The sequence below is a fragment of the Nelumbo lutea genome, chromosome 1 (assembly GCF_056320005.1).
Source record: "Nelumbo lutea isolate HS-2025 chromosome 1, American lotus-T2T, whole genome shotgun sequence".
Lineage (NCBI taxonomy): Eukaryota > Viridiplantae > Streptophyta > Magnoliopsida > Proteales > Nelumbonaceae > Nelumbo > Nelumbo lutea.
In genome coordinates, this window is record NC_142684.1 from 196,348,419 (window position 1) to 196,373,772 (window position 25,354).

Consider the following 25,354-nt stretch of genomic DNA (forward strand, 5'->3'; position numbering starts at 1 on the left):
GTTTTCCCTTGTTCCTCCCTTTTCTTGAAGAACCTATCTTGCCGCCCTAAAAGGTGGTTTGTTCAAGAGATCACCAACTCTCCTTTGCTCTCTTTCTTGACTGAAATTTTTGGATAGCTTTATTGAATAATATCAGCTCCTTAAATAGGAGATTACAAGAGGTAGAATCCTACTTTTAGGAGGACTCCTTGCTAATCTACTACTCTATCCTATTAAACTGATAAGATAAGGCTGAACTGATAAGATAAGATAAGAACTGTAATTAGATAAGATAGGACTGGGCTGATAAGATGAGATAAGAATGCTGTTGCTGCCGAACTAGATAGGATGAGAGCACCAGATCACTGCTGCTGCCGGCGATGGTATTTCCTCCCAATAAACACGTCCACATCATTACTCCCCTCCTGGACTACGAGCTTGTCCTCAAGCTCGAACTTGGGATAAGTGTCTTGGAACTCAGTCAAGGGGATCCAAGTGGCTTCGGCTGACGGTAGGCTGTCCCATTCCACCAGAATTCCCGAATACCGTTATTGATTCTGGAGCGAACAAGTGCCCGAGGTTGGGGAACGAGTTTGCCTTCTTTCAAGGGTGGCAAGGGGGGAACTCGGTCTGGAGGAACACCCTTAAATGGTTTGAGCAAGGAGATGTTAAAAACATCATGGATCCGACTGTGCTCTGGCAGTTCTAGCTGGTATGCAACCGTACCAATCCGTCGCAAAACTTTGAAGGGCCCATAAAATTTAGGGGCAGCCCGACGGTTCAAGGAGCGTTGCCGGTAGGGCTGAAGCTTCAACCAAACAAACTGTCCCGGTTCGAATGACAATTCTGGATGGTGCTGGTCATAGGTCTGCTTCATGCGGAGCTGTGCTTGTTGTAAGGGAAGAGATACGTCAACTAGAAGGGCATCGCGCTCTTGTAGAGATCGATCAATCTCCTCCAAACGAGTAGAACCGGGTTCATAGGATAACAAGCGAGGAGGGTCTCGACCATAGACAATGCGGAATGGAGACATGCCAAGGGAAGAATGATAGGCGGTGTTGTAACAGTATTCGGCCCAAGGAAGCCAATCCACCCACCGTCGTAGTTGATCTCTAACAAAACAATGGAGATACATCTCGATCATGCGGTTCACCACCTCCATTTGTCTGTCGGATTGAGGATGATACGCGGAGGAAAAAGCTAAGGTAGTGCCATGTAGCCGAAATAGTTCCTTCCAGAAGGCACTAGTGAAAGCTGGGTCCTTGTCGCTGACAATAGATTCTGGTAGCCCATGTAAACGGAAAACATGCATAAAGAAAACGTGGGCGACTGAAGTGGCGTTGTACGGGTGTGATAGAGGGATGAAATGGGCATATTTCGAGAAGCGATCCACCACCACGTACCTTGGGTAGTCCCTCGATGAAATTCATGGAGATATCAACCCAGATTTGTGTTGGAATCGAAAGGGGCTGAAGGAGGCCAGCCGGGTGTAGGTTTTCCCATTTGTGTTGTTGACACGTGGAGCAATTTTGGATAAAGTCCCTAATAGAAGCCTTCATACTTTGCCAATGGAAATCAGCTTGGACACGATGCAACGTCTTCTGAATGCCTTCGTGGGTGGAGTTATGAATACTGGAGATGATGGAAGGGATTAAAGAGGAATCCAGTGGAAGATGTACTCGACCTTTATACAGCACCAACCCGTCATGAAGGGACCAATTGGAGTCGGCGGCTCCGGACTGAATTTTCTGAACAAGGGTCGTCCATTTTGGTGATTGCAGCATCGCCTTCTTGATGTCGTCTAACAGGGTGATGCGAGGCTGGGAAATTCAACATAGAAGCATAGTGTCCTCATCACACCTAGATAACGCATCAATGGCTCGATTCAAGGATCTCGCCTTGTAGTCTACCTGGAAATCAAAACCAAGTAGTTTGCTAATCCAATGTTGTTGAGAAGTGGTAAGTCGCTACTCCAACAAGTACTTGAGGGTAGTGATCGGCTTTGACGACGAATGACCTCCCCCACAAGTACGGTCTCCAGTGTTGGAGGGCTCTGGCTAGCCCAATCAGTTCGCGCTCATAAGTTGGTAGTTTTAAGTGTCGGTCGGCCAATTTATGACTGAAGAAGGCAATCGGATGCCCTTGTTGCTGTAATACGGCCTCAATCCCTATTCTGGATCTATTGCACTCGACTATAAACTCGAGATTGAATTCGGTAATTGCAGAACTGGGGTGGAGGAGAGGGCATCTCTTAGATTTGCAAAAGCTGCATTGGCTGCGTCATCCCAACGGAAGGAATTCTTCTTTAGTAGGTTGGTTAACGGGGCAGCCAACAGGCCATAATTCTGCACAAATTTGCGGTAGTATCTTGTCAGGCCCAGGAACCCGCGTAGAGCCTTGGCAGATTGGGGCTTGGGCCATTCCTTGATAGCTTGAATTTTGGAACTGTCCACCGTTACACCTTGCCCGTTGATGACGTGTCCCAAGTAAAGAACCTGACCCTCCCCAAAGGAGCACTTGGACCGTTTAAGGAAGAGCTGGTGCTGGCGCAAGAGCTCAAAAACGGTCCGCAGATGATGCACATGTTCTACCCATGATTTACTGTAAACTAGAATGTCGTCAAAGAACACTAAAGCAAATTTGTGCAGATGGGATTGAAATACCTCATTCATTAGGGACTGGAATGTGAATGGGGCGTTTGTGAGACCGAACGACATAACTAAAATCTCAAAGTGGCCGTGGTGAGTTCTGAAGGCAGTTTTCTCGACGTCTCGGGGAGCCATTCGGACCTGGAAGTACCCGGACCTGAGGTCTAATTTTGAGAAATACTGGGCACCATGAAGTTCGTCCAACAGCTCGTCCACAATGGGAATGGGAAATTTATCTTTGACCGTTCGATTATTGAGCTCTCGGTAGTCAACACAAAACCTCCAAGTACCATCCCGTTTTTCTACCAACAGTACCGGTGAGGAGAAGGGCGAACGACTAGGGTGTATGATACCCTGTTTCATCATTTCAGCACATTGCTTTCCTATCTCGTCCTTCTGTAGATGAGGGTAGCGATAAGGTCGGACGACGACTGGTTCTGAACTCGCGACCAAAGGGATTCGATGATCGAACGTTCGAGGAGGAGGAAGTCCCTTAGGGTCTTGGAACACATCTGAAAAATCGGCGAGGAGCCTTTCCATAGTCGTCGTATGCATCGTTTCTCCCTGAAGCGCATGAACCTGTGGTTTTCTTGCCTTTACCCTGTTACCCTGCCGAGAGACTTGCTTTCCATTCAAGAGGAATGTCATTGTTAGGGGGCTGAAATCCCATAAAATTGGGCCTAGGATGATCAACCATTTAACCCCAAGAACAATATCAAATCCATCCAAGGATAGCACAAATAAATCAGCAGAGAATGATTCAGATTCGACCTGTATTTGGACGTCCTTACAGATTCCCGGGCTGTGAACCCTTTCGCTGTTTGCGATGGCTACCTGTAGTCGTGGTCTGAATTCCATTGGCAGTCCCAATTGAAGGGCAGCTTGCTCACTTACGAAGTTGTGTGTGCTTCCTGAGTCAACGAGTATCCGTACCGGTCTTCCTGCTACCCGTGCTTGCAACTGCATGGTCTGAGAAGTTTTTATCCCGGTGATTGCGTGGAGAGAAATCCCGGGCTCGAACGCTAAGGGTTCCTCCTCGTCTTCCTCTTGCTCATCCACCAGGAGGCAGAAAAGTCTCTTGCACCTGTGTCCCTCCGGATAGAAATCGTTGCAGTTGAAACACTGTCCCCTCGCCCGCCGTTCTGCCATCTTGGCCCTGGACAAGCGCTTAATGTGGGGAGCCACTACACTGCTTCCTACACTTGATGCCGATCTGGGAATGCTGCTCGTGTGAGACTTCTGTTCTCAGCTAGCTACAGAGGTGGGGGTTACTCCGGGTGTTTTCAGGGGTGCCCATGATGTTGGCGGCCGTCCCATACTGAAGGTCCCGCTGCAGAGTTGCAGCTTGCGTTCAAACGCGTGGGCTAGATTCATGGCCATAACCAGGTTGGGGGGATTCTGCATCTCCACGACCACCCTCAGGGGTTCTACTAACCCTGCGGTGAACATGTCTACCTGCTGGTCAGGACGTACTGATGATGCTCTGGCTAGGAGGGTCTGAAACTGGCGCTGATATTCAGCCACCGTTCCCATTTGTTTAAGGTTGATCGGTTCGCCTAAGGGGTTGCTTGTCAATAGGGGCCCAAATCTGAGAAGGTAGTAGGATTTGAACTGGGTCCAACTGAGCCCGGGTTCCTCCTGTTCCAATTGATAGAACCAGAGTTGTGCCTCCTCTGTCAGGTGAAAGGCGGCTAGGCTTACCTTGTCTCGGTCGTCCGTTCGTTGGTTGCAGAAGAACTGCTCACAACGGTACAACCACCCCAAGGGATCCCCAGTGCCGTTGTACGAAGGGAACTCCAACCTGCTGTATTTGGGAATGACCGCGGCTCCTTGGGTGACGATCTGCTGTTCGCCGGATGACTCTGCCGTGGCTGATCGGCGGTCTTCTGGGTTCCTCTCCTTGTTAGAAAGAAATAACTCCATCAGACGCCGTAACTCCCGGACATCGTCCTTGATCTCGCGCACCTCCGCGCTGGTCTCCTCGAGCCGGTGCTCTAGTTCGTGGACCCTGGACGACAACTGCTCCAGATCACCCATGACGCCTTGCTCTGATACCAAGATGTTAAGGGCCCGAGAATAGGATCTCGTCACAAGTCAGTCCACGGGGAAAACCTCCTGTTTTCCCTTGTTCCTCCCTTTTCTTGAAGAACCTATCTTGCCGCCCTAAAAGGTGATTTGTTCAAGAGATCACCAACTCTCCTTTGCTCTCTTTCTTGACTGAAATTTTTGGATACCTTTATTGAATAATATCAGCTCCTTAAATAGGAGATTACAAGAGGTAGAATCCTACTTTTAGGAGGACTCCTTGCTAATCTACTACTCTATCCTATTAAACTGATAAGATAAGACTGAACTGATAAGATAAGATAAGACTTCCTTAATCTATCCTACTGAACTGATAAGATAAGATAAGAACTGTAATTAGATAAGATAGGACTGGGCTGATAAGATGAGATAAGAATACTGCTGCTGCCAAACTGGATAGGATGAGAACACCAGATCGCTGCTGCTGCCGGCGGTGGTATGTCCTCCCAATAAACGCATCCACATCAAGTCATCTATGTGATTTTTTTCTCAGTTTGTTTATCTAGATTTAAAATCTGAATAACCAAAGACTTGTTTAATTTGAACCTTTGGATGTTTTATGGTATTGTGCTTTAATTCTGACCTTTGAGATTCTGAATGCTCCATCAGGTAATCATTGCAATGAATGATGAACTAATTTGGAACTTATACAACAAACTGAGGAATAGTTCTCTATGCTTTGTTAACTTCTAAAACACTGACATCATATTGTATGCATGTTTAGGCAGAGAAAGATGCCAAAAGGAAAGCAAAATCAAAAGAATTGAAGAAATTGAGGAGAGCAAAAGAAAAGAAAGCTCAGGTGCATATTTCTCAGTTCTTATTATTCCATGCTCTGGCATGTTGCATCACAATACCCCTGGTTCTTTTGTTTTTTGGTTTTTGTGCATGTATATGTGAATATGCCTCTTATACTCCTTTACACATGCTTGATACTCTGGGGGTGTTAAGATTTGGACAAATATCCTCATGCAAGTTCAAATGCTTTCTTCCTTTTTATCTTTAATATTTTTTAAGCAAATATGTTATAATTTCTACAAACCAGGGGTGTTGCACCACAATACCCTGGTTCTTTTGTTTATTGGTTTTTGTGCATGTATATGTGAATATGTCTCTTATACTCCTTTACACATTCTTAATACTCTGGGGGTGTTACGATTTGGACACGTATTCTCATGTAAGTTCAAAAGCTTTCTTCCTTTTTAGCTTTAATATTTTTTAAGCAAATATGTTATAATTTCACAAGTAATATTTTCTTTGGCATTTAATTCTCCTCATTGACAAGTGAGACAGTATTTTAGATGTCAATATGGATATGGTCTACAATTTTTCAGTCATTAATGCCTTGTCTTTGATATTCTTGCCATTGTAGGATAACTTGGTTGGCTCGTGAATTGCCCTGAATCAATCCATTAGGCATTAGGAGTTGGACACCTACTTATTAGTTCAAAATCACCCTAAATTTGGGTGAGCTACACATGCCAATCTTTAGAGCCAAGCCACCTGAAAACTCACCTGGTGATCTTACTGAAAATATAAAAGAATTCATACCTATTCAGTTGTTAAGTTTTTAAACCATTTTGGACTCTTGGTTAAGAACCTTAGGGCAAGACAAAGTGAAGATTGTGCAGTATTGCACATTTAACAAAATTCTTTTAGTAGATCAGCACATGTCTTCTATAAGTTTTATAAACTTAAAAAATTAAAAAGTAGTAATCTTTGTCACATATGACATCTTATCTCAGGATATTCTAATTCTTGAGTCTGCCCTAGCAATAAGCATTCTGGAAGGTTGGTCGGGGCAATGTTCCAATTACTATTTGCAATTTGCAGATGATACTTGCTGTTTTGTGAAGGCAGTAATAGGAATTGAGTTAGGAATCTCGAGTTGACAGTACAACTTTTTGAGCTAATCTTCAATCTCAAGGTGAACTTTGACAAGAGTTGTATTGTGGGTGTTAATATGGAAGAAGGGGAGATGCTGGAGTATGCAAATATCTTGGGATGTGAGGTGGCACAATGGCCATTGGAATATTTAAGACTTCCTTTGGGGCTCAAATATTCCTTTTATGCAGCGGGATTTGGAGCAGTTTTGCATGTAATCTCAACTGCATTGCTTGGTATAACAGTAGTTACCATAGCAAATACTATTGCTGGCGAGGAAATAGTGCATAAATTAGCACTGCATGAAGGGTGAGCGGCAGTGGTGTTTGAGTGAGCGATGTTGGTGAAGGGTATCCCAGATCTGGCATCCCCTCCAATGACGAGGTTACTGTTGTCTTGCGAGCAGCGGTGAACCCCAGTTCCGACGTTCTCTCAAGTGGTGTGGCAAGGTGAGGTTAGAGGAATTTAGGAAGAAAGATTTGGGGTAGGAAAGGGAGGATGAAAGCAAGACAGGATTTCCCCTACAAAGGAGGTGGAAAGTCAGGGGTGGATACATGGTATAACCCGTTTAGGAAGGGATCAGAACTAAGAAACAACCTCTCTTTTAGAAATACGGCAGTAGCGGGAGTTTGGCCAGGCTTTGGAAAAACATAGGTGCGTAGGGAGGGAGAGTATTGTCTTTTGGAAACAGAGGTTAAAGGAGTAGAAGCAAGAAGAAGTTTCCTGAAGGGAAATTCAGTATGGCGTTTTGATCGAAGGTTGAAGATGGAGGAAATAGAATCTTGGGCGAGCAAAAGGTGGGGAAAATTTGTATGGGTGGGGATTAAGAAGCTTATTGAAGATCACTACCTTTTTATCTTCCCTTTTGAAGCAGAGGCTGACTGGGTACTATGGAATGGTCCTTGGTGGTTTGGGCAAGCATGATTGACAATAGATTGGTGATTGGATGAAGCATGCTGTGAGGTATTGAAAATTCTTGAAGACTACTTTGTTTTGAAGGAGACCTAGATTAAGGTGTTAGGCCTACCTTTGTTACTTTGGTGTTCGAGCGTCATTGAAGGTACAGCCGTATAGGAAACCTATGTGGGGGATATTTAGGAACGAACAACTCGATTGAGGAGTTGAAAACTTGTGAGTTGGTGCGAATCAAAGTAAAAGCACGGGGAGAGATTCTGGAGAAAATCATGATAAAGACAGGTGATTCTAGCTTTTCGGTCTAGATCTGGCAAGAGAGAAGACCTTTATGGGAGGCGGGAAGGTGGGAGGAAGATGAGACTGAGGTAAGAAGCTTCTGGGGCTAGGGCGGGGGAGGATTCTGTCTTTAGTAGAAAGGTGGTCATTGAAGATGAGGACAACAAAAGTGATATGGCAGAGAAGTCGCCTGAGAGGAGGACAGTGGAGGAAGACAGGGGGCTGTGGGAACCCAGTTCAGGAACCAGTTTGGCTCATCCAGGATCTTCTGAAAAACGAATTCAAAGGGACATCAAACTCCCCTTGCCTGTTCGGTAGACCCAATGGCCAAGGGGTTGTGCGATTTGAATTTCAAAATTTAAGTGCATCACAAACTAAGATGGGCATCTCAAATGAGGAGTTAAAAAAAGCTATTATGGACTATTTGAAGGAGTTGAAGTGGGAACCAGCTAATGGGGGTCAGGGAGGGCCAAGATGGTGGGTCAGAGGAAATTAACCCGATGGGGATCAATGAGATTATCAGTGCAGGTTTGGGGGGCTCGGGTGACCTGGTAGGAAACTACAAACAGCCTACGCCTACTTGATTTCAGGCGGGGCTTCTTGTAAGAAGGGTTTTGGGGGACTTGGACTTAGAAGGGACAAACCTGACAAATGTTGCTACTAATAGAAGGGAGAAAGATCAGTTGGAGCGTGGTAAAGAGGTGGAGCCAGGATTGGTGGGAAATAGACAAATTCGTGTAGATGTACAACCTACCTTTAGAGATGAGTTCTTAACAAACCTGACAAATGTTGCTACTAATAGAAGGGAGAAAGATCAGTTGGAGCGTGGTAAAGAGGTGGAGCCAGGATTGGTGGGAAATAGACAAATTCGTGTAGATGTACAACCTACCTTTGGAGATGAGTTCTTAACAAACCTGACAAATGTTGCTACTAATAGAAGGGAGAAAGATCAGTTGGAGCGTGGTAAAGAGGTGGAGCCAGGATTGGTGGGAAATAGACAAATTCGTGTAGATGTACAACCTACCTTTAGAGATGAGTTCTTAACGTCCATCCGGCTTCCGGGAGAGGGACAAGGAGCGATGGAAGTGGAGAAGGATCTAACCTTAGAAGATTCTGAACTAGAGGAGATTACCCCACTGGCGATTGTTGAAGAAAGGGAGGTGGTCACTCTGCTGATGTTACCTCCGCCTAAAAACTCAAGCCAATAGGTATGTAATGCTCGAGGGGGGGGGGAGGTCAAAAGAGGGCGGGAAATGAGGTGGATGTGGGGGAATCATAAGGGGAGGAAGGGATAGAAGGTGGAAAGAAAGGTTCTAAATATTGATGCTGGCCGGCCTGTATTGGTGCTTTTTTTATGTTTTATTTATTTTTTTCAAAACCGATTCAGAGGGGTCAATTTAAGTCCTGGCTACCCTCTGAGCCATGGCCTGACCTGATACACCCCCTATAAGGGCATATCGGGAAGGCCCTGATACGATACATATCGGCTGTTACGGGCCGATACATAACGATATTTTGAACCTTGATGGAAAGGAGGCAGGACTGACCACTTCATGGGTAAATTCAAAATTACTAGGACTGGGAAAATTTATAGGAATTTCGATAGCAGGAATGGAAGAAGAAACCATTAAATTTCTGGAGGAAATAGAGAAGAGTGTTCTATTTGAAAGAGGGAGATTGAATTCAAAAGGGGGGGGGTTCGATGAAGAAAAACAGGGAAATATTACGTCTGTCTTGGGGTTTAAATGATAGGACAGGCAAAAGGGAGGGCGCGATAAAGGGAGGGGGGAAAAGGTTAGGAGTAAAGGGAAGAGAAGGGGGTAAGGGAGCTAATTTTGATAATAGGATTATGGAACTGAAAATTTTCTCTTGAAATGTGAGGGGTTTGGGGTTGGGAAGAAGGATGGTAGTGTGCGATGTGTTAAAAAGGTGGAATTCAGATGTGGTGTTCCTTCAGGAATTGAAGTTGGGGGCAGAAGTAATTGGAAGTATTTGGGCGTTGGGGCCAAGGGGAAGTTAGATAACAATGGAGGCAGGGGAACTGTGGGCGGTCTGATAACAATGTGGGATTGGTCAAGGTGCAAGTTGGTTGATTATCATATTGGGTCTTTTTCGGTGTTGGTGGTGTTAGAAATGGAGGGGGAAGTAAGGGGCTTATTCACTAACGTTTATGGGCCCTCAGAAGAGGCGGAAAGAAGTAGACTGGGAGGATCTGGTTGAGGCAAGAGGCTCTTCCACCCTACCTTGGGTGCTGGGAGGAGACTTTAATGTTACTAGATTTTTAGAGGAGAGAAATGGGGGCAGAAGAGGGGTAAGACAGATGAAGTGGTTTGCTGATTTTGTTAACCAGCACTATCTATTAGACTTACCATTGACTGGGGCTCAGTTCACTTGGACAAACAATCAAGAATCTCCAATGTTGGTTAAGTTTGACAAATTTATGGTTAATACGGAGTGAGAATCTTTGTTCCAGAATTTAGTCCAGGAGGCCTTGCCAAGACTGACATCAGATCACTCTTCTATTCAGCTAAGGTGTGGTGTTTTTGGTCATAGAAAACCTCCTTTTAAGTTGGAACATTCCTGGTTCGAGGAAGAAGACTTTGTCCCCTTTTTAAAAGCTAATTGGGTGGATACTCAGGTAGAGGGAATGGGTTCTTATGTTTTATCCAAGAAATTGGGAGCTTTAAAGGAGGCAATGAAAACCTGGAAGGAAGATAAGTGGAAAAAATCAGAGGCAAAAAAGAAAAGTTGTCTAGAAGTTGTTAAAGAAATTGATCCAGCTGAAGAGAAGGGCCCCATCTCTCAGGAAGAAAATATTAAGAGGCAGGAAGCTAAATTGCTCTTGGATAAATTAGCCCATAGAGATGAGTTGAAGTGGAGACAAAGGGAAAAGGTGAAATGGCTTAAGGCTGGGGATAAAAATTCCAGTTTTTTTCATAAGATGGCAAAGACAAGACCTAGAGTAAACACAATTGAAAGGTTAGAGTATGAGGTGGTAAGTGAAGAAACCGGGCCGAGGCTGAAGAAATTGGTAATGGATATCTTCTCAGGCTTGTTTAAAGAAAAGTGAAAAAGAAGACCGTTGCCTTTGGGTTTAAATTTCAAAAGAATCTCTGAAGTGCAAGTAAGAAAAAAATTGGAAATAGAGAAATCCCCAGGTCCAGATGGTCTTACCGATCTATTATATAGAAGCTGTTGGGACGTGATAAAGGCCTACATGATGCAAGTTTTCCAAAATTTTCATAGAGATGCATCGCTGGAAAGGAGCCTGAATGCTATATTCATTTCCTTGATTCCGAAGATTGAAGGAGCAACTAATATTAAGGATTTCAGACCCATAAGCTTGCTGAACAGTTTCTACAAAATCCTAGCCAAAGTCTTAGTTGAGAGGATGAACCATGTCCTTGCTGATGTGATTTCTCAAAATCAGTTTGCGCTTGTTCCAGGGCGCCAAATGTTGGATAGTGCCTTGGTGGCAAATGAAATAATTGATTCTAAGCAAAGAGAGGGTTCTCCAGGTTTGATCTGTAAGCTTGATTTGTAAAGGCCTACAACAATGTTAATTAGAGATATCTATAAAAAAAAAGAACAATGTTAATTAGAGATGTTTGGACTGTGTTCTAGAGAGGATGAACTTTGGTTAGAAATGAAGGGATTGAATAAAAGTATGTATTACCTCTCCTAAACTTTCTATACTGGTTAATGGGCAATCAGTGGGCTTCTTCAAAAGCTCTAAGGGTCTTCGTGAGGGTGATCCTTGTCAACTTGGATCAAATCAGAGGAGAAAGAGTTGAGTGAAAAGGGTGTGTTCTGTCTTGAACCACACGCCCAGAAATATTTAACTTATATATGAGATAATACAATGTTATGGAAAGGACAGTTATGTCCTTGTCTTACAAGAAATAATAAAACAAAAGATATTGTACATAAGTTACAACATAAAAGGGTGGTCCTAAGGGCCAAAAAAGGAAATAAGATGTAAGAGATATAGATCACTCTCTACACCCCCCCCTTAAACTGATGCCGAGATACAAGCATCAGTTTGTCAACTAGAAACTGGTGGTGAGCACGGGTCATAGCCTTCGTGAATATGTCAGCAAGCTGTAGGGCAAAAGACACATATGGTAGAGATATGTGTCCAGCAGAAAACTGGTCTCTAATGAAGTGGCAGTCAACCTCTATATGTTTGGTGCGCTCATGGAAGACTGGGTTGGATGCAATCTTGATAGCACTCACATTGTCTGCTGCATAAATAGGAACTGGGGATGACAAGGAGATGCCAAGATCATTAAGAAGGGCTCTCAGCCATATAATCTCACTGCAGACGGATGACATAGCCCTATACTCAGCTTCGGTAGATGATTTGGAAACGGTCGGTTGCTTCTTGCACTTCCAGTATATAGGAGAGTCACCAAGAAAGACATACCAACCAGTAGTGGAGCGTCTAGTGTCTGGGCATCCTGCCCAATCAGCATCTACATATGTGGATAAGCTAAGCGAAGGAGATGCAAGGAAGAAAATGTCATGTGAAAGTGTTCCACGAATGTATCTGATAATGCGAAGAATTGCAGTCATGCGTGGTTGTCGAGGAGAAGAAACAAACTGGCTTACCACTTGAACCGCATAAGATATATCTGGACGTGTCATGGTGAGGTAGATCAGAGTACCGACAAGTTGTCGATAAAGAGTGGCATCTGCTAGGAGGTCCTCGTCATCTTTTGAAAGTTTCAGATTCATCTCAAGAGGTGTGTCGACCTGTTTGTCATCACTCAGGTTTGCAGATTTCACAAGGTCCATCGCATACTTGTGTTGATTAACAAAATACCCATGGGGAGAGTGAGTAACTTCTAGACCCAAGAAATAAGTGAGATGACCGAGGTCCTTCATCTTGAAAGACTGATTGAGTAGCTATTTCAGAGAAGAAATACTTTGACTGTCATTACCGGTAATAAGAATGTCATCCACATAAAGGAGTAGTAATGTAATTCCTTGGGAACTCCTCGATATGAACAATGGATAATCTGAAGAGCTCTGTGTGAAGCCTGCATCTGTGATCATTGAACGAAATTTCTCAAATCAAGCCCTAGGGGCTTGTTTAAGACCATACAAGGACTTTTTGAGTTGACATACCAGGGAAGAACTGTCATAGTATCCCGGTGGAGGCTTCATATAAGTAGTTTCCTTGAGGTCTCTGTGCAAGAAAGCTTTTTTGACATCCATTTGATAAATTTCCCAGTGTTTAATTGCAGATATGGCCAACAACAGATGAACCATGGTCATCTTAGCAATGGGGGCAAATGTCTCATCATAATCTATCCTGTACTTCTGCTTGTACCCTCGTGCCACCAAATGTTCCTTGTATCTATCATGACTCCCATTGGAATTGAGTTTCACTGAATACACCCACTTGCTTCCAATAAGAGAGGCATCTGGAGGAGTTGGAACCATATCCCAAGTATCATTGTCCATAAGAGCTCGGAGCTCAGTATCCATAGCTTCTTTCCAATGCGGGACAGCAATAGCCTTCCGGTATGATGTGGGAATATCCGTGGCAGACAAAACAACAGAGAAGGAGCTATGGTTTGAAGGAAAACCATAGTGGTCAAGAGGATGAGAAATTCTAGAAGTGCGACGTAAAAGAGGATTAGAGGATGGTTGAGAATCACTGATAGGTGCAAGTGTACTTACAAGATCAAGAGAAGGATGAGAACTCGTGGCTAATGATGATGGATCAGCTTCTGGTAATGAAGGGGGCAGGGTGATAGGAGCTGGAGCAGCTAGCCTCTTTCTGAAATAGACACAAAGCAACTTTGGAATAGAAGGTGAATCTGAAGAACCTGTAGAGTCAAAAGAGTGTAGTATCGAAATGGAAGTAGTAGGCAACTTAACAATGTGAGCAAAAAAGGACATGTTCTCAAGGAAGATGACATTGTGGGATATGCGAACTTGATGAGACTTCGGATCGTAGCAAAGGAAGCCCTTATGATCAGGGCTATATCCCACAAAAGCACACATTGTTGATTAGGGAGTCAGCTTTGTGCATTCATGTGGAGGAAGATGAACAAAGCAAACAGAACCAAAGACATGAAGAATAGAGAAATCAAGTGAACAGTGAAACAAACCTTGAAAAGGAGATGTTTTATGCAAGACAGATGATGGAAGAATGTTAATAAGGTACAAAGCAGTGCTGGCCGCCTCCACCCAAAATGAAGTAGGAGCATGGGAATCATGAAGAAGAGTTCAAACTATGCTCGGGATATGTTTGTTCTTGCGCTCTGCCACTCCGTTTTGTTGTGGAGTGCTAGGACAAGATCTTTAGGATTGTATTCAATTGTCTCTCAAGAAAATTTGAAAATCTCCATTAAGGTATTCACCCCCCGAGTCTGAATGGAAAACCCCAATGTTTGCATTAAATTGGTTTTTTTTAATTTAGCTAGGAAGGATTTAATGGTAGAAAAAACTTTAGATTTGTTTCTCAAGAAATATATCCATGTATAGTGAGTGCAGTCATCAATAAATGTAACAAAATATTTAAATCCCAATCTGGAAACAACTAGAGACGACCAAACATCACTATGTATTATTTTAAAAGGAACAAAAGCATGCTCAGCAACTGAAGGAAAGGGTAAAACATGGCTCTTACTCAAGCAACAAGGAATGCAAGCCTTATCAACATTATTAAAAGAAATAGCTTTAGAAGACAAATAACCATTATGAAACAAAGACTCAAGTTTATTTGCATAGGGGTGCCCAAGACGCCTATGCCACAAGTGCCATACACTATTTCTGCAAATAACCTCAGTACTAGGAGTGGTAGTAAGTAAACAGGATGTGGATGAATGCCCCAGTGTCTTTTCAAATTCCAAGGCAATTAGTCGACCCAATCTACGCCCCTTCCCTTTCACCGTCCCAGTACGCTGGTCTTGTATCAAGCAACTATCATGGGAAAAGGAAAAAATGTTACCATCCTCAACTAGCTGACTGATTGAGATCAAGTTAGTTGTAAGTTTAGGAACAAAGAAAGTTTTAGGTAGATGAAAACAAGAATTAACAAATGTGGTTAAGGACATATCATTGCAACCAACAATATTTACTTTCTCTCCATTAGCAGTAATAATATGTTTATTCAAGGATTTGGGTTTAACAAACTAACTAGTGTGAGCCCCTGTCATATGGTTAGAGGCCCTAGAATCAATGATCCATAAGTGGCTAGGGTGGGAACAATAATAGGATGACTCACCCGAAAGACCGATGGCTGAAAATGCAGAGGAAATAGCTGAGGATATTAGCTGCCGCATTCTTTCTTATGTAAGAGTCCTAGAATTTTCATCCATTCCAGCTGAAGTTGTACTCCCTGTGTCAATACCTTCGGTGGTTGTCTGGAAAGCTTTGTGTTGATTCTTCTTAGAGCTTGAACCATTCCCCTTTGCTGGTTTGGTAGGACATTCAGGAATAATATGTCCATCTTATTTGCAGTAGGTACAGAAATTTTTCTTCCGGTAGTGTGAAACAACATGTCCGTATTCCTTTTCATAGCATTGTACACAAGACAAGTCCTTCTTGGGCTTGGATTTATTTTATTCATCAAAAAGATTGTCTCTGTTCCTAAATCAGATTTTGACCTCAAGGTCGATTGAGTAACAAGTCTAGTTTCCTCCCTGAGAATCTCCCCCAAAACTGTGTCAAGTGTGGGAGGAGTGCCCCTATTGAGAATGTTGGATCTTACAATTTCATATTGAGGTCTCAGATGCATCAGAAAATGCATGATTTTCCTCATATCAAAGTGTTCTTTCAGATTTTTGATGCAGCAAGCAAAGGTGTTTTCACCCATGTGAACTAATTCATACTCCGCCCACAAGTTCACAAAACCAGCATAGTACTCCTGTATTTTCTTCTCACCCTAACTATAAGAAAATATTTGTCTCTATCTGATATTGACGCAAGATGTTGGACTGTTGATATACCTTTTCCATGTAGGTGGACATCTCACTAGCAGTTCAATAACTTCTCATTGGAATAGCAATCTCAGTTTCAACAGATCCGAGAAGCCAAAACACCACTTTGGCATTGTCGATTTTCCACTGTTTCAGCCCCTTAGAATCAGTCTCATCTGGTTGTTTTGTAGAACCATCCACGAATCCCCATAATCCATTTCCTTCAACATAGAACTGGAAATGGAATTTCCAGAAGGCATAGTTTGTCCGATTGAACTTCACTGGTAGAATATCTCTTTTCTCCATGGCCATTTCAGCAAAGTAAGCAAGGAAAACTGAGAAAATAGAGCAGCCGAAGGTTCAAGAAAGTCCAAAACTTGATGGAATAAGTGTGCCTAACCACATGAGACAGAAAGGAATCAAAATCCAATAAAGAAACCAGTTACACAGAGTTCTCGAACTGATAACAGTCCAAAAAAGGTAAGTTTTTTGGACTGTCGAACAAGAAGAGAGGCAGAACACTCTTCAAAAGGAATCAAAAGAAAAACAACATTTTGAGAAGAAAGGACTGTTTTGAAAGATGCAAAAGTTCAAAAGAAAGTAGTAGAAATCAGAGTTCAAGAGGAGAGAAGAAGAAGAAGGTGGCGGCAACTTGGGTCAGAGAGAGAGATTTTCGAACATAATCTCTTCTCTTACACCCTTAATTCTATTTTATTAAGTTAAACTTTGGTAATTTACAGAGAAGCCCCTAGTTGGGCAGAAAATTAAAAAGACATAACATAAGAAAGAATAAGCCCAAATTAAGGCCCATTACAGCATAGAACATAAAAGATAAAAAAAAGATAAACAGCGTATGGGCCATTCAGCCCATCTTCTCTACACTCCCCCTCAAGCTGAGCATAAATGTCAATCATGCCAAGCTTGCCAGTATCATGCTGAAGTTTAGCCTTGGGAATGCCCTTGGTGAGGAAATCTGCTAACTGTCCTTTAGAGGTGATGAAAGGTAGACACACTTCTCCAGAAGCTACTCTTTCTTGAATGAAGTGTCTGTCAACTTCAATATGCTTAGTTCTGTCATGTTGCACTGGGTTGTGAGCAATGTTGATGGCGGCCTGATTATCACAGTATAACATCATTGGCTTATCATGCTCAATACCCAGTTCCTCCATCAAGGATTTAAGCCACAATAGTTCAAAAACTCCATGAGCCATGGCTCTGTTTCTGCTTCAGCTCAAGATCAAGCAACAATTGATTGTTTCTTGCTTCTCCAAGAGACAATATTATCTGCCACCAAGCTACAGTACCCAGAGGTAGATCTTCTGTCATCAATGTTTCCAACCCAGTCAGCATCTGTGTAGGCTTCAAGTTTCATATGGCCATGCTTGGCAAGTAGAATTCCCTTTCCAGGGGAGCCCTTCAAATAACACAGAATCCGCTCTGCTGCTGCCATATGAGTATCCCTGGGAGCATGCATGAACTGACTGATGCAACTGACAGCGTATGCAATGTCTGGCCGAGTCATGCATAGATAAAGAAGTTTTCCAAGTAGTCTCTGGAAGACTCCCTTATCTTCTAACAACATTCCATCTGAAGCAAAGAGTTTATGGCTCATATCGATAGGAGTAGCAATTGGTCTAGCACCCATCTTCCCTGTTTCAGAGAGCAAATCAAGAACGTACTTCCTCTGAGAGATAAGGATCCCATCCTTGGATCTAGCAACTTCTATGTTGAGAAGGTATCTCAATTCCCCCAGATCTTTGATCTCAAACTCTATATGAAGGAAAGATTTGAGATCATTGATCTCTGAGACATCATTACCAGTCACAACAATATCATCAACATACACAATCAGGTAAACGGCCAAGGATTCTCTCCTCTTCACAAAGAGGGTATGATCAGACTGTGTCTGTACATAGCCAAAGCTAACAAGAGCAGCCCTAAACCTTTCAAACCATGCTCTAGGGGACTGTTTGAGTCCATAAAGAAATTTCTTCAGCCTATAGACCTTTCCTTTCATATTTGTTTCATACATCCCTAAAGGAAGAGACATATAGACCTCCTCATGTAATTCTCCATTCAGAAATACATTCTTTACATCCAGTTGATAAAGTGGCCAGTCTGAGTGTGTAGCCAAATATAGTAGAACTCTCACAGAAGTCATCTTTTTTCAACAGGGGCAAAGGTTTCCAGATAATCAATCCCATATGTCTGTGTATAGCCTTTTGCAACCAGCCTAGCCTTGTACCTTTCAATGGTGTCATCAACATGATATTTGATAGTAAAAACCCACTTACAGCGTACCGGATCCTTCCCTTCAGGCAAATCAACCACTTCTCAAGTGTCATTCTTGTGCAGGGCATCAATTTCTGTTCTCATAGCATCCCTCCATTATGGAATATTAAGAGCTTCTAACACAGACCTGGGAAATGGGTTAGAGGAAACAGAAGAAAGGTAGGCAAAATATGAAGGAGAGAGCAAACTATAAGAAAGGTGTTTGGAAATGCAATGTGCAGTACACTTCCTTTTTCCTTTCCTAATAGCAATGGGGATATCAAGGTCTGGGAAGGATGGCTCCAAAGGGGCTGTAACAGTACTTGTTGTCTCATTTGTAACTGGAAGTGCATGAGGCTCATGTGTTGTAGGGGAAACAATCTGCTCATTTCTGGTTCTTTGCCGTTGATACAACCTGTGATTAAAAAGAGAGCGAGGAGGTAAAGGAGGAGGAATGGTAACACTGGAATGAAAGTGAAGTGACTGATCCTCCCCTTGATTCATTTGAAGGAGGAAGAGACTCAGCAAAAGACTAAACTGGGACAGGAAGAGGAAGAGTAAACACTTATGACAAATTCTTCCCCTTTAGACAATGTCTCTCCAGAGAAGAACCATAAAAGGAAGAATGCTCATCAAAGGTGGCATCCATTGAGACATACCTAGTGCCAGTCTTTGGATCAAAACAACAGTAACCCTTATGTGTGGGGGAATAACCAAGGAAGATACACTTGTGGGCTTTTGGTTCAAATTTATGTCTTTGGACACTTGGGGTATGTACATAACAGGTGCAGCCAAAGACACGAAGAGGAATAGGAAAAAGATCCTTATCCGGATGAAGGAGACTGAAGGGATACTTAAACCCTAAAACCCTGGATGGCATATGGTTTGAGGCAGGTAGCAGTGAGAATAGCATCACCCCAAAACTTGGTAGGGACATGTGAGGCAAATAGAATACTTCTTGCAACTTCAACAATATGTCTATTTTTTCTTTCAACAACTCCATTCTGTTCTGGAGTCCTAACACAGGAGCTTTGATGAATAACCCCTAAATCAGTGAGATAGCAGGTCAGGTTTTTCTCAAAATATTCTTTTGCATTGTCGGATCTGAAAATTTTAATCCTGGTATCAAACTGGGTTAGGACAAATTCATGGAATTGCCTCACAAGTCTGGGAACTTCATCACGGGACTTCATAAAAAATATCCAAGTGAACCGAGAAAAGTCATCAATGAACAAGATAAAATATTTGTAGCCACCCATAGAGGGTAAGTGGTAAGGCCCCCACACATCAGAGTGCACAATATTAAAAGGAGAAGAAGATCTTTTATTACTCAGAGGATAACTGTTTCTACAATGTTTTGACAGTTCACAAGACTCACAATGAAGACTAGACAAACTAATTCCCTTAAACAGTTCTGGGAATAATTGACTTAATGTAGAAAAAGAAAGATGACCCAAATGAAAATGACATAACATGACTCGACTGATGGACTCTGTAGATGTAGACCCAAAAGCAGCTTTTTCAGGTTGTTCATGGCACTGTCCAGGAGTATCCAACAGATATATTCCATTCGCCTCACGGCCACTCCCAATCACCTTCTAAGACTCCAAATCATGAAAAGCACAGTAGGAAGGGAAGAAGGTTACACAACAGTTTAATGACTTAGTTAGGCTACTTACAGATAACAAGTTTGTATTTAGTCTAGGTACATGAAGAGCAGAAGGAAGAACCAAGGAGTTTGTAACATTGATGGTTTCCTTGCCGAAGTTACGGGCAAGAGAGCCATCGGCTAGGGTGATTTTGTCATGTCCAGGAAGTAAATCATATGAAACAAACAAAGTAGAAAGGCTGGTCATATGATCAGAAGCGCCAGAATCAACAATCCAAGGGATCCTACGATTACCTGAAATGGTTGCATGATTCGCAGAAGCCTGTATACTTGAATGAGCAAATGCAGAAGAGGTTGAATTTTCTAAAGGGTTGGAAGAAGAGGTCACACCCTCTAGGTGACTGATCATCCTCCCAAACTTCTCATATTCTGCCTTCATAGCTGCTAACTACACACTAGCTATGTAGTATCTGTCACTATCTGGACCAGCAACAACATTAGCACTCCCTGCCCTTTTATTATCAGACTTCTTTTGAAACCGAAGTGGTAGGATCTCAGGATGCAATTTCTAGCACTTGTCTTTAGTGTGTTTTGGATTTTTATAGTACTCACAGATAATCTCTTTCTTCCCTGAGCTACTTGGAGTCCCTGCAACCCTCTTGGGTTTCACTCCCATATTAACAAAGTGATCATTTAGACCAGCCCCTTGGACTTAGACAAGTCTTCTGCTTTCTTCACTACTTATCAAGGCATATGCTTAAGATAATGAGACACTATACTTGGATAAAATATTTTGCTTTGCAATATCATACTCTGGATTCAGCCTTGTCAAGAATTCAAACAACCTGTTTCTCTCAACCAGTTTTCTGTAGGTCTCAGCATCATTAGTGGTGTCCCAGGTTACAACTTCTATCAAATCTATTTCTTGCCATAAAGACTTCAGTGTTGAGAAGTATACAGCTAATGGTTTCTCCCCTTGTCTCAAATTCTTCACATCACTTCCCAACTTGTAAGCCCTGACCACATTTAATTTTTGGGAATAGGTTTCAGCAACACTATCCCAAATTTCCTTTGTTGAATTCATCCACAAATAGTGCCGACTAATCTGTGGTTGCATTGAGTTCACAAGCCACCCAATAATAGTATAATTTTCTTGCATCCACTTTCATATGATTGATCATCTTCCAGAGGAGCCTTTTTTCTCCCAGAGATAAAACCCCACTTGCCTCTACTACAAATATGAATCTTTACTGATTGTGACCAAGCCAGATAATTAGTTTCATCCAGCTTAACTGTGGTCACAACCAGTAGAGAGTCTATAGAGGCTCCTGAAACCTGTCTGGATTCAGCAACATGCTTGTTTTCAAAGTCTGAGGAGTTCATCTTCTTAAACACTTCAAAAATGACTTCAAACAACTTCGAAAAACACCAAATGAGACAAAACAAAAACTGTGTTGTGAGCCAACCTCTATGTAGCCGTACTAGTAATCTGCGTCACACCCGGAAGTTGGGAGAAACAGGGAAAATTCAGCCGCTCCTTGTAGACTTCACAGAACACCAATCCACTTGATTCGATCTTCAAGAAGGAGAATGAAAAAACCTTCAGTCACTGAGTGCCTAGGTCAAACTCCCTATGGGGCCCACAATCAGATTTCTCCAGAAAATTAGGGTTTCGGGCAACACACTTAAATCTGTTAAGGGGACGACAAAACCAGTCCTCTTCTCTCCAGAAACCACTAACAACTGGGCTGAAATAGGTGCCTTTAACTATTCATACAATTTAGTTCTCCATACACACTGTGTATGAGAAAAAAATGTGAAAAAAAGGGAAAAACGAGCCTGCTCTGATACCAAGAAGAAAAACAGCCTTTTGAAAAGAAAGGACTGTTTAGAAAGATGCAAAAGTTCAAAAGAAAGTAGCAGAAATCAGAGTTCAAGAGGAGAGAAGAAGAAGAAGAAGGTGGCGGCAACTTGGGTTCAGAGAGAGATTTTCGAACATAATCTCTTCTCTTACACCCTTAATTCTATTTTATTAAGTTAAACTTTGGTAATTTACAGAGAAGCCCCTAGTTGGGCAGAAAATTAAAAAGACATAACATAAGAAAGAATAAGCCCAGACTAAGGCCCATTACAGCAAAGAACATAAAAGATAAAAAAAGGATAAACAGCCTATGGGCCATTCGGCCCATCTTCTCTACAGAATCCAAACAAAAAAATATATATATATTATAGATCTATATAGGTCTGACCTGGGCGACTTCAGATCTGAAGTTTCACAGTGATTGGAGTAGTCGATTGAGAGAAAATGAAGAAACCCTATTTCTGATGGCGAGCTTACAGAGAAATAGCAGTAGAGATGTGCAGATCAGTACAGCAACATATGAAATCCAGAACTGAAGAAGATGGGCCGATCTCACAGATCTAAAAGGATGTCAATCAAGGACAGGTTGAAAAACCTGCTCTGATATGTCAACTTGGATCAAATCAGAGGAGAAAGAGTTGAGAGTGAAAAGGGTGTGTTCTGTCTTGAACCACACGCCCAGAAATATTTAACTTATATATGAGATAATACAATGTTATGGAAAGGACAGTTATGTCCTTGTCTTACAGGAAATAATAAAACAAAATATATTGTACGTAAGTTACAACATAAAAGGGTGGTCTCAAGGGCCAAAAAAGGAAAAAAGATGTAAGAAGGATAGATCAGTCTCTACAATCCTCTCCCCCCTATTATTCGTATGTGTAATGGAAATTCTTTCTATTTTCATTAAACTAGTGGGGGAAGAAGGCCTATGGAAAGGCTTTGAGGTGACTCCAGGGTGGGGAAAGGGTGCAGGTATTACAATTTGCAGATGATACTTTATGTTTTGTGGAAGCAAAGGAAGACCGAATTGAGATTTTGGCTGGGGTGCTTAGTTGGTTTGAAGTAGTGTCAGGTTTGAAGGTAAATTGGAACAAAAGCAGTTTGTTTCCGGTGGGAAAGGTGGAAAATATTGAGGTATTAGCAAAAAGGCTAGTCAAGTGGGGTGCTTACCAACTAAGGGTACATTTGGTTCGCAATCGGAATAGGAATGGTCTATTCCCATAGTCTGTTTGGTTGAGATAGGAATGGGAATGAGAATTAGAATCAGCAGGAATGGAATTTCATTCCCAAGTAAGGGGCAGGGAATGACCATTCCCTCAAATGGGCGAATACCATTCCAGCAGGAATGGGGTTGGGTTTCCGATTCCGCCCAACCAAGCAATTGGAATCAGAATAGCCCATTCCGATTCTGATTCCCGACCCCTATTCCCACGAGCCAAATGGGGCTAAGTACTTGGGTCTCCCCTTAGGAGCTAAATGTACTGCTGCTTTGATCTGGGAACCAGTTCTGGAGCGTTTGGAAAAGAAATTGGCTTCTTGGAAGGCTAAGTATTTATCCTTAGGGGGCAGGATTACACTGTTAAAAAGTTCTCTGACTAATCTCCCAACTTTTTATCTTTTCCTTTTTCCTATCCCGGTAGCCCAAAGGATTGAGAAGCTGCAGAGGGAATTTCTGTGGAGGGGGTGGGAGAATAAGAAGAAAGTACATTTGGTAAGCTGGGAACAGGTGTGCTTACCAAAAGATAAAGGAGGTTTGAGTATCAGAAAAGTAAGGAACTTTAACACTGCACTTCTCGGGAAATGTATCTGGAGGTTTGGAATGGAAAGAAAAGATTGGTGGACTCTAATGGCAGCCAAATACAATACTGACAGTGGGGATTGGATTACTAGCTCTTCTTTCTTCTCTCTTGGCTGTTCAATTTGGAAAAAAAATCATGGACATTCTTCCTGTCTTCAGCAGAGGATTGAGACCCAGGTTGGTAAAGGGGATAGACTGCTTTTTTGGAAGGACCCATGGTGTGGGCAATCCACTCTCTCAGATCAATTCCCGCAGCTTTTCCAAATTGCAAAACCTCAGGATGTGTTCATCTTGGAGTATTATGAAGTTAATGGAAGCTTTTTGATCTGTTGCCCTTCTTTTAGAAGGAGTTTTCAAGATTGGGAGAATGAAAACATCACTGAACTTCTGGAGCTGATTTCCCTTTAGCCCCTGGATTTGTGGAGGATAGCTGGGTATGGAGTTGGAGTTCAGATGGCCAATTCTCTGTTGAATCTTTTGTTAGACATTTGTCTAACCTTAGTCCACAGGATTTTTCTGCTGCTAAAGTTTGGAATTCTATAGCCCCATCAAAGGTTAATGCTTTGGTTTGGGCTGCATCATTAGATAGATGTTTAACTAAAACCCATCTGTTAAAAAGAGGTATGCAGATCCGGGATTTAGTATGTGTACTATGTGGGCAAAAGCAGGAAGACAGTATCCATCTGTTCATCCACTGCTCTGTCTCGACAAAAATCAGTACTGGGTATTAGCTGGGCCATGCCAAGCACTGTGAAGGAGCTGCTGAACTGCTGGGAGATGCAGGGGGCTGTCAAAGCTTGCAAGAAGCATCTGGGAAACCATTCCGGATGCTGTAATCAGCTCTATATGGACAGAGAGAGACAAGAGAATTTTCCGCAGCATATTCAAGGACTCAGAAGATCTTATTGCTTGTCTTTGGAGAACTTCTTTATTGGGTCTCGGCTGTCAAGGGGTTTCAGGCCACCCAATTGGGGGCTAGGTTGTATTTTGGGGGTTTCTGGAACTTGTAATGACCTGGAATTCCTGCTGTCTCGGCCCAAAAGATATTTTTGGGGGGACTCTCCTGTATCATTATTTCTGAATTAATAAAAGTTTACCTTACCTTCAGTTAAAAAAAAAAAAAAAAAGACAATTCAAAAAAGAGTAGTTTCTGGGACCTAGTAGTTTTTTTTTTCTTTTTTAAGTATCTGGGACCTAGTAGTTAAAGGGTTTGTTAATAAACATGCTTCTTGGAGGAAAATTTATTTGTCTTTAGGGGGAAGGATCACTATGATAAGAGTGACTCTGGCTAATCTGCCTGTGTATTTTATGTCTGTCTTTAAGGCCTGTGAATGTGAGTAGAAAATTGGAAAAGTTGATGAGGGACTTCTTGTGGGAACTGGGGGAGGAGAAAAAGGATGATAGAGTTAACTGGGAAATGGTCAGTAGAAGCAAGAAGTTAGGCGGGTTGGATCTAGGCAATTTACAAGAGAGGAATATGGCTCTGTTGGGAAAGTGGCTTTAGAGGCTTCCTATTGGATAAGAACAAGCTTTGGGCTAAGATAGTGATAGGCATTCAAGGGCTTGCAGCTGACGGTTGGGATGCTGGATTAATGACCGGGGATAACAGAGCCTCTCCTTGGAAGGTTATCCATGCCATCCTCCCGTTTTTCCTACCTTTACTCAGGTATGACCTCTATTTTGGTTATCTTATAAAATTTTGGGAACAAGCATGGGTGGGTAACTTCTCTCTGAAGGAAAAATTCCCCTGTTTTTGCCCTGTCAAGATATAAAGATAAACATGTGTCCTCTTTCCTGGTTCCTTTAAACTTGAGGAATGGTGTCAATAGGGATTTGGGTTTGAGAAGGGGTGTGAGGGATTTGGAAATTGATAATGTTTTGGACTTGATTCGTATCCTTAATGGGATTTATTCGGATTCCTCTAAACCTGGAAGTTTTATTTGGACCTTATCCTCCTCTCCCGGTGAAGGAGGTCTGGGGTAATCCCATCCCTCCAAGAGTTGGAGGTTTTTGTTGGCAAGTCTTCCTGGAAAGAATTAATACTTGTGACTTGCTCCAAAGTTAAAGGACTGATTGGTGTTTATCCCCAAA

At 42.4% G+C, this 25,354-nt stretch overlaps 1 protein-coding gene across 4 annotated transcripts in view; it reads left to right on the top strand.

The window, feature by feature from the left end:
• Nucleotides 1-25,354, top strand: part of LOC148880182 (zinc finger protein-like protein) — a 41,366-nt gene that overhangs the window by 12,245 nt on the left and 3,767 nt on the right. For all 4 annotated transcript variants that reach the window (XM_088962000.1, XM_088962001.1, XM_088962002.1 and 1 more), the window contains one exon: nucleotides 5,437-5,514. In XM_088962000.1, the coding sequence (XP_088818126.1) occupies nucleotides 5,437-5,514 (78 nt within the window). The remainder of the gene's footprint in view (nucleotides 1-5,436; nucleotides 5,515-25,354) is intronic.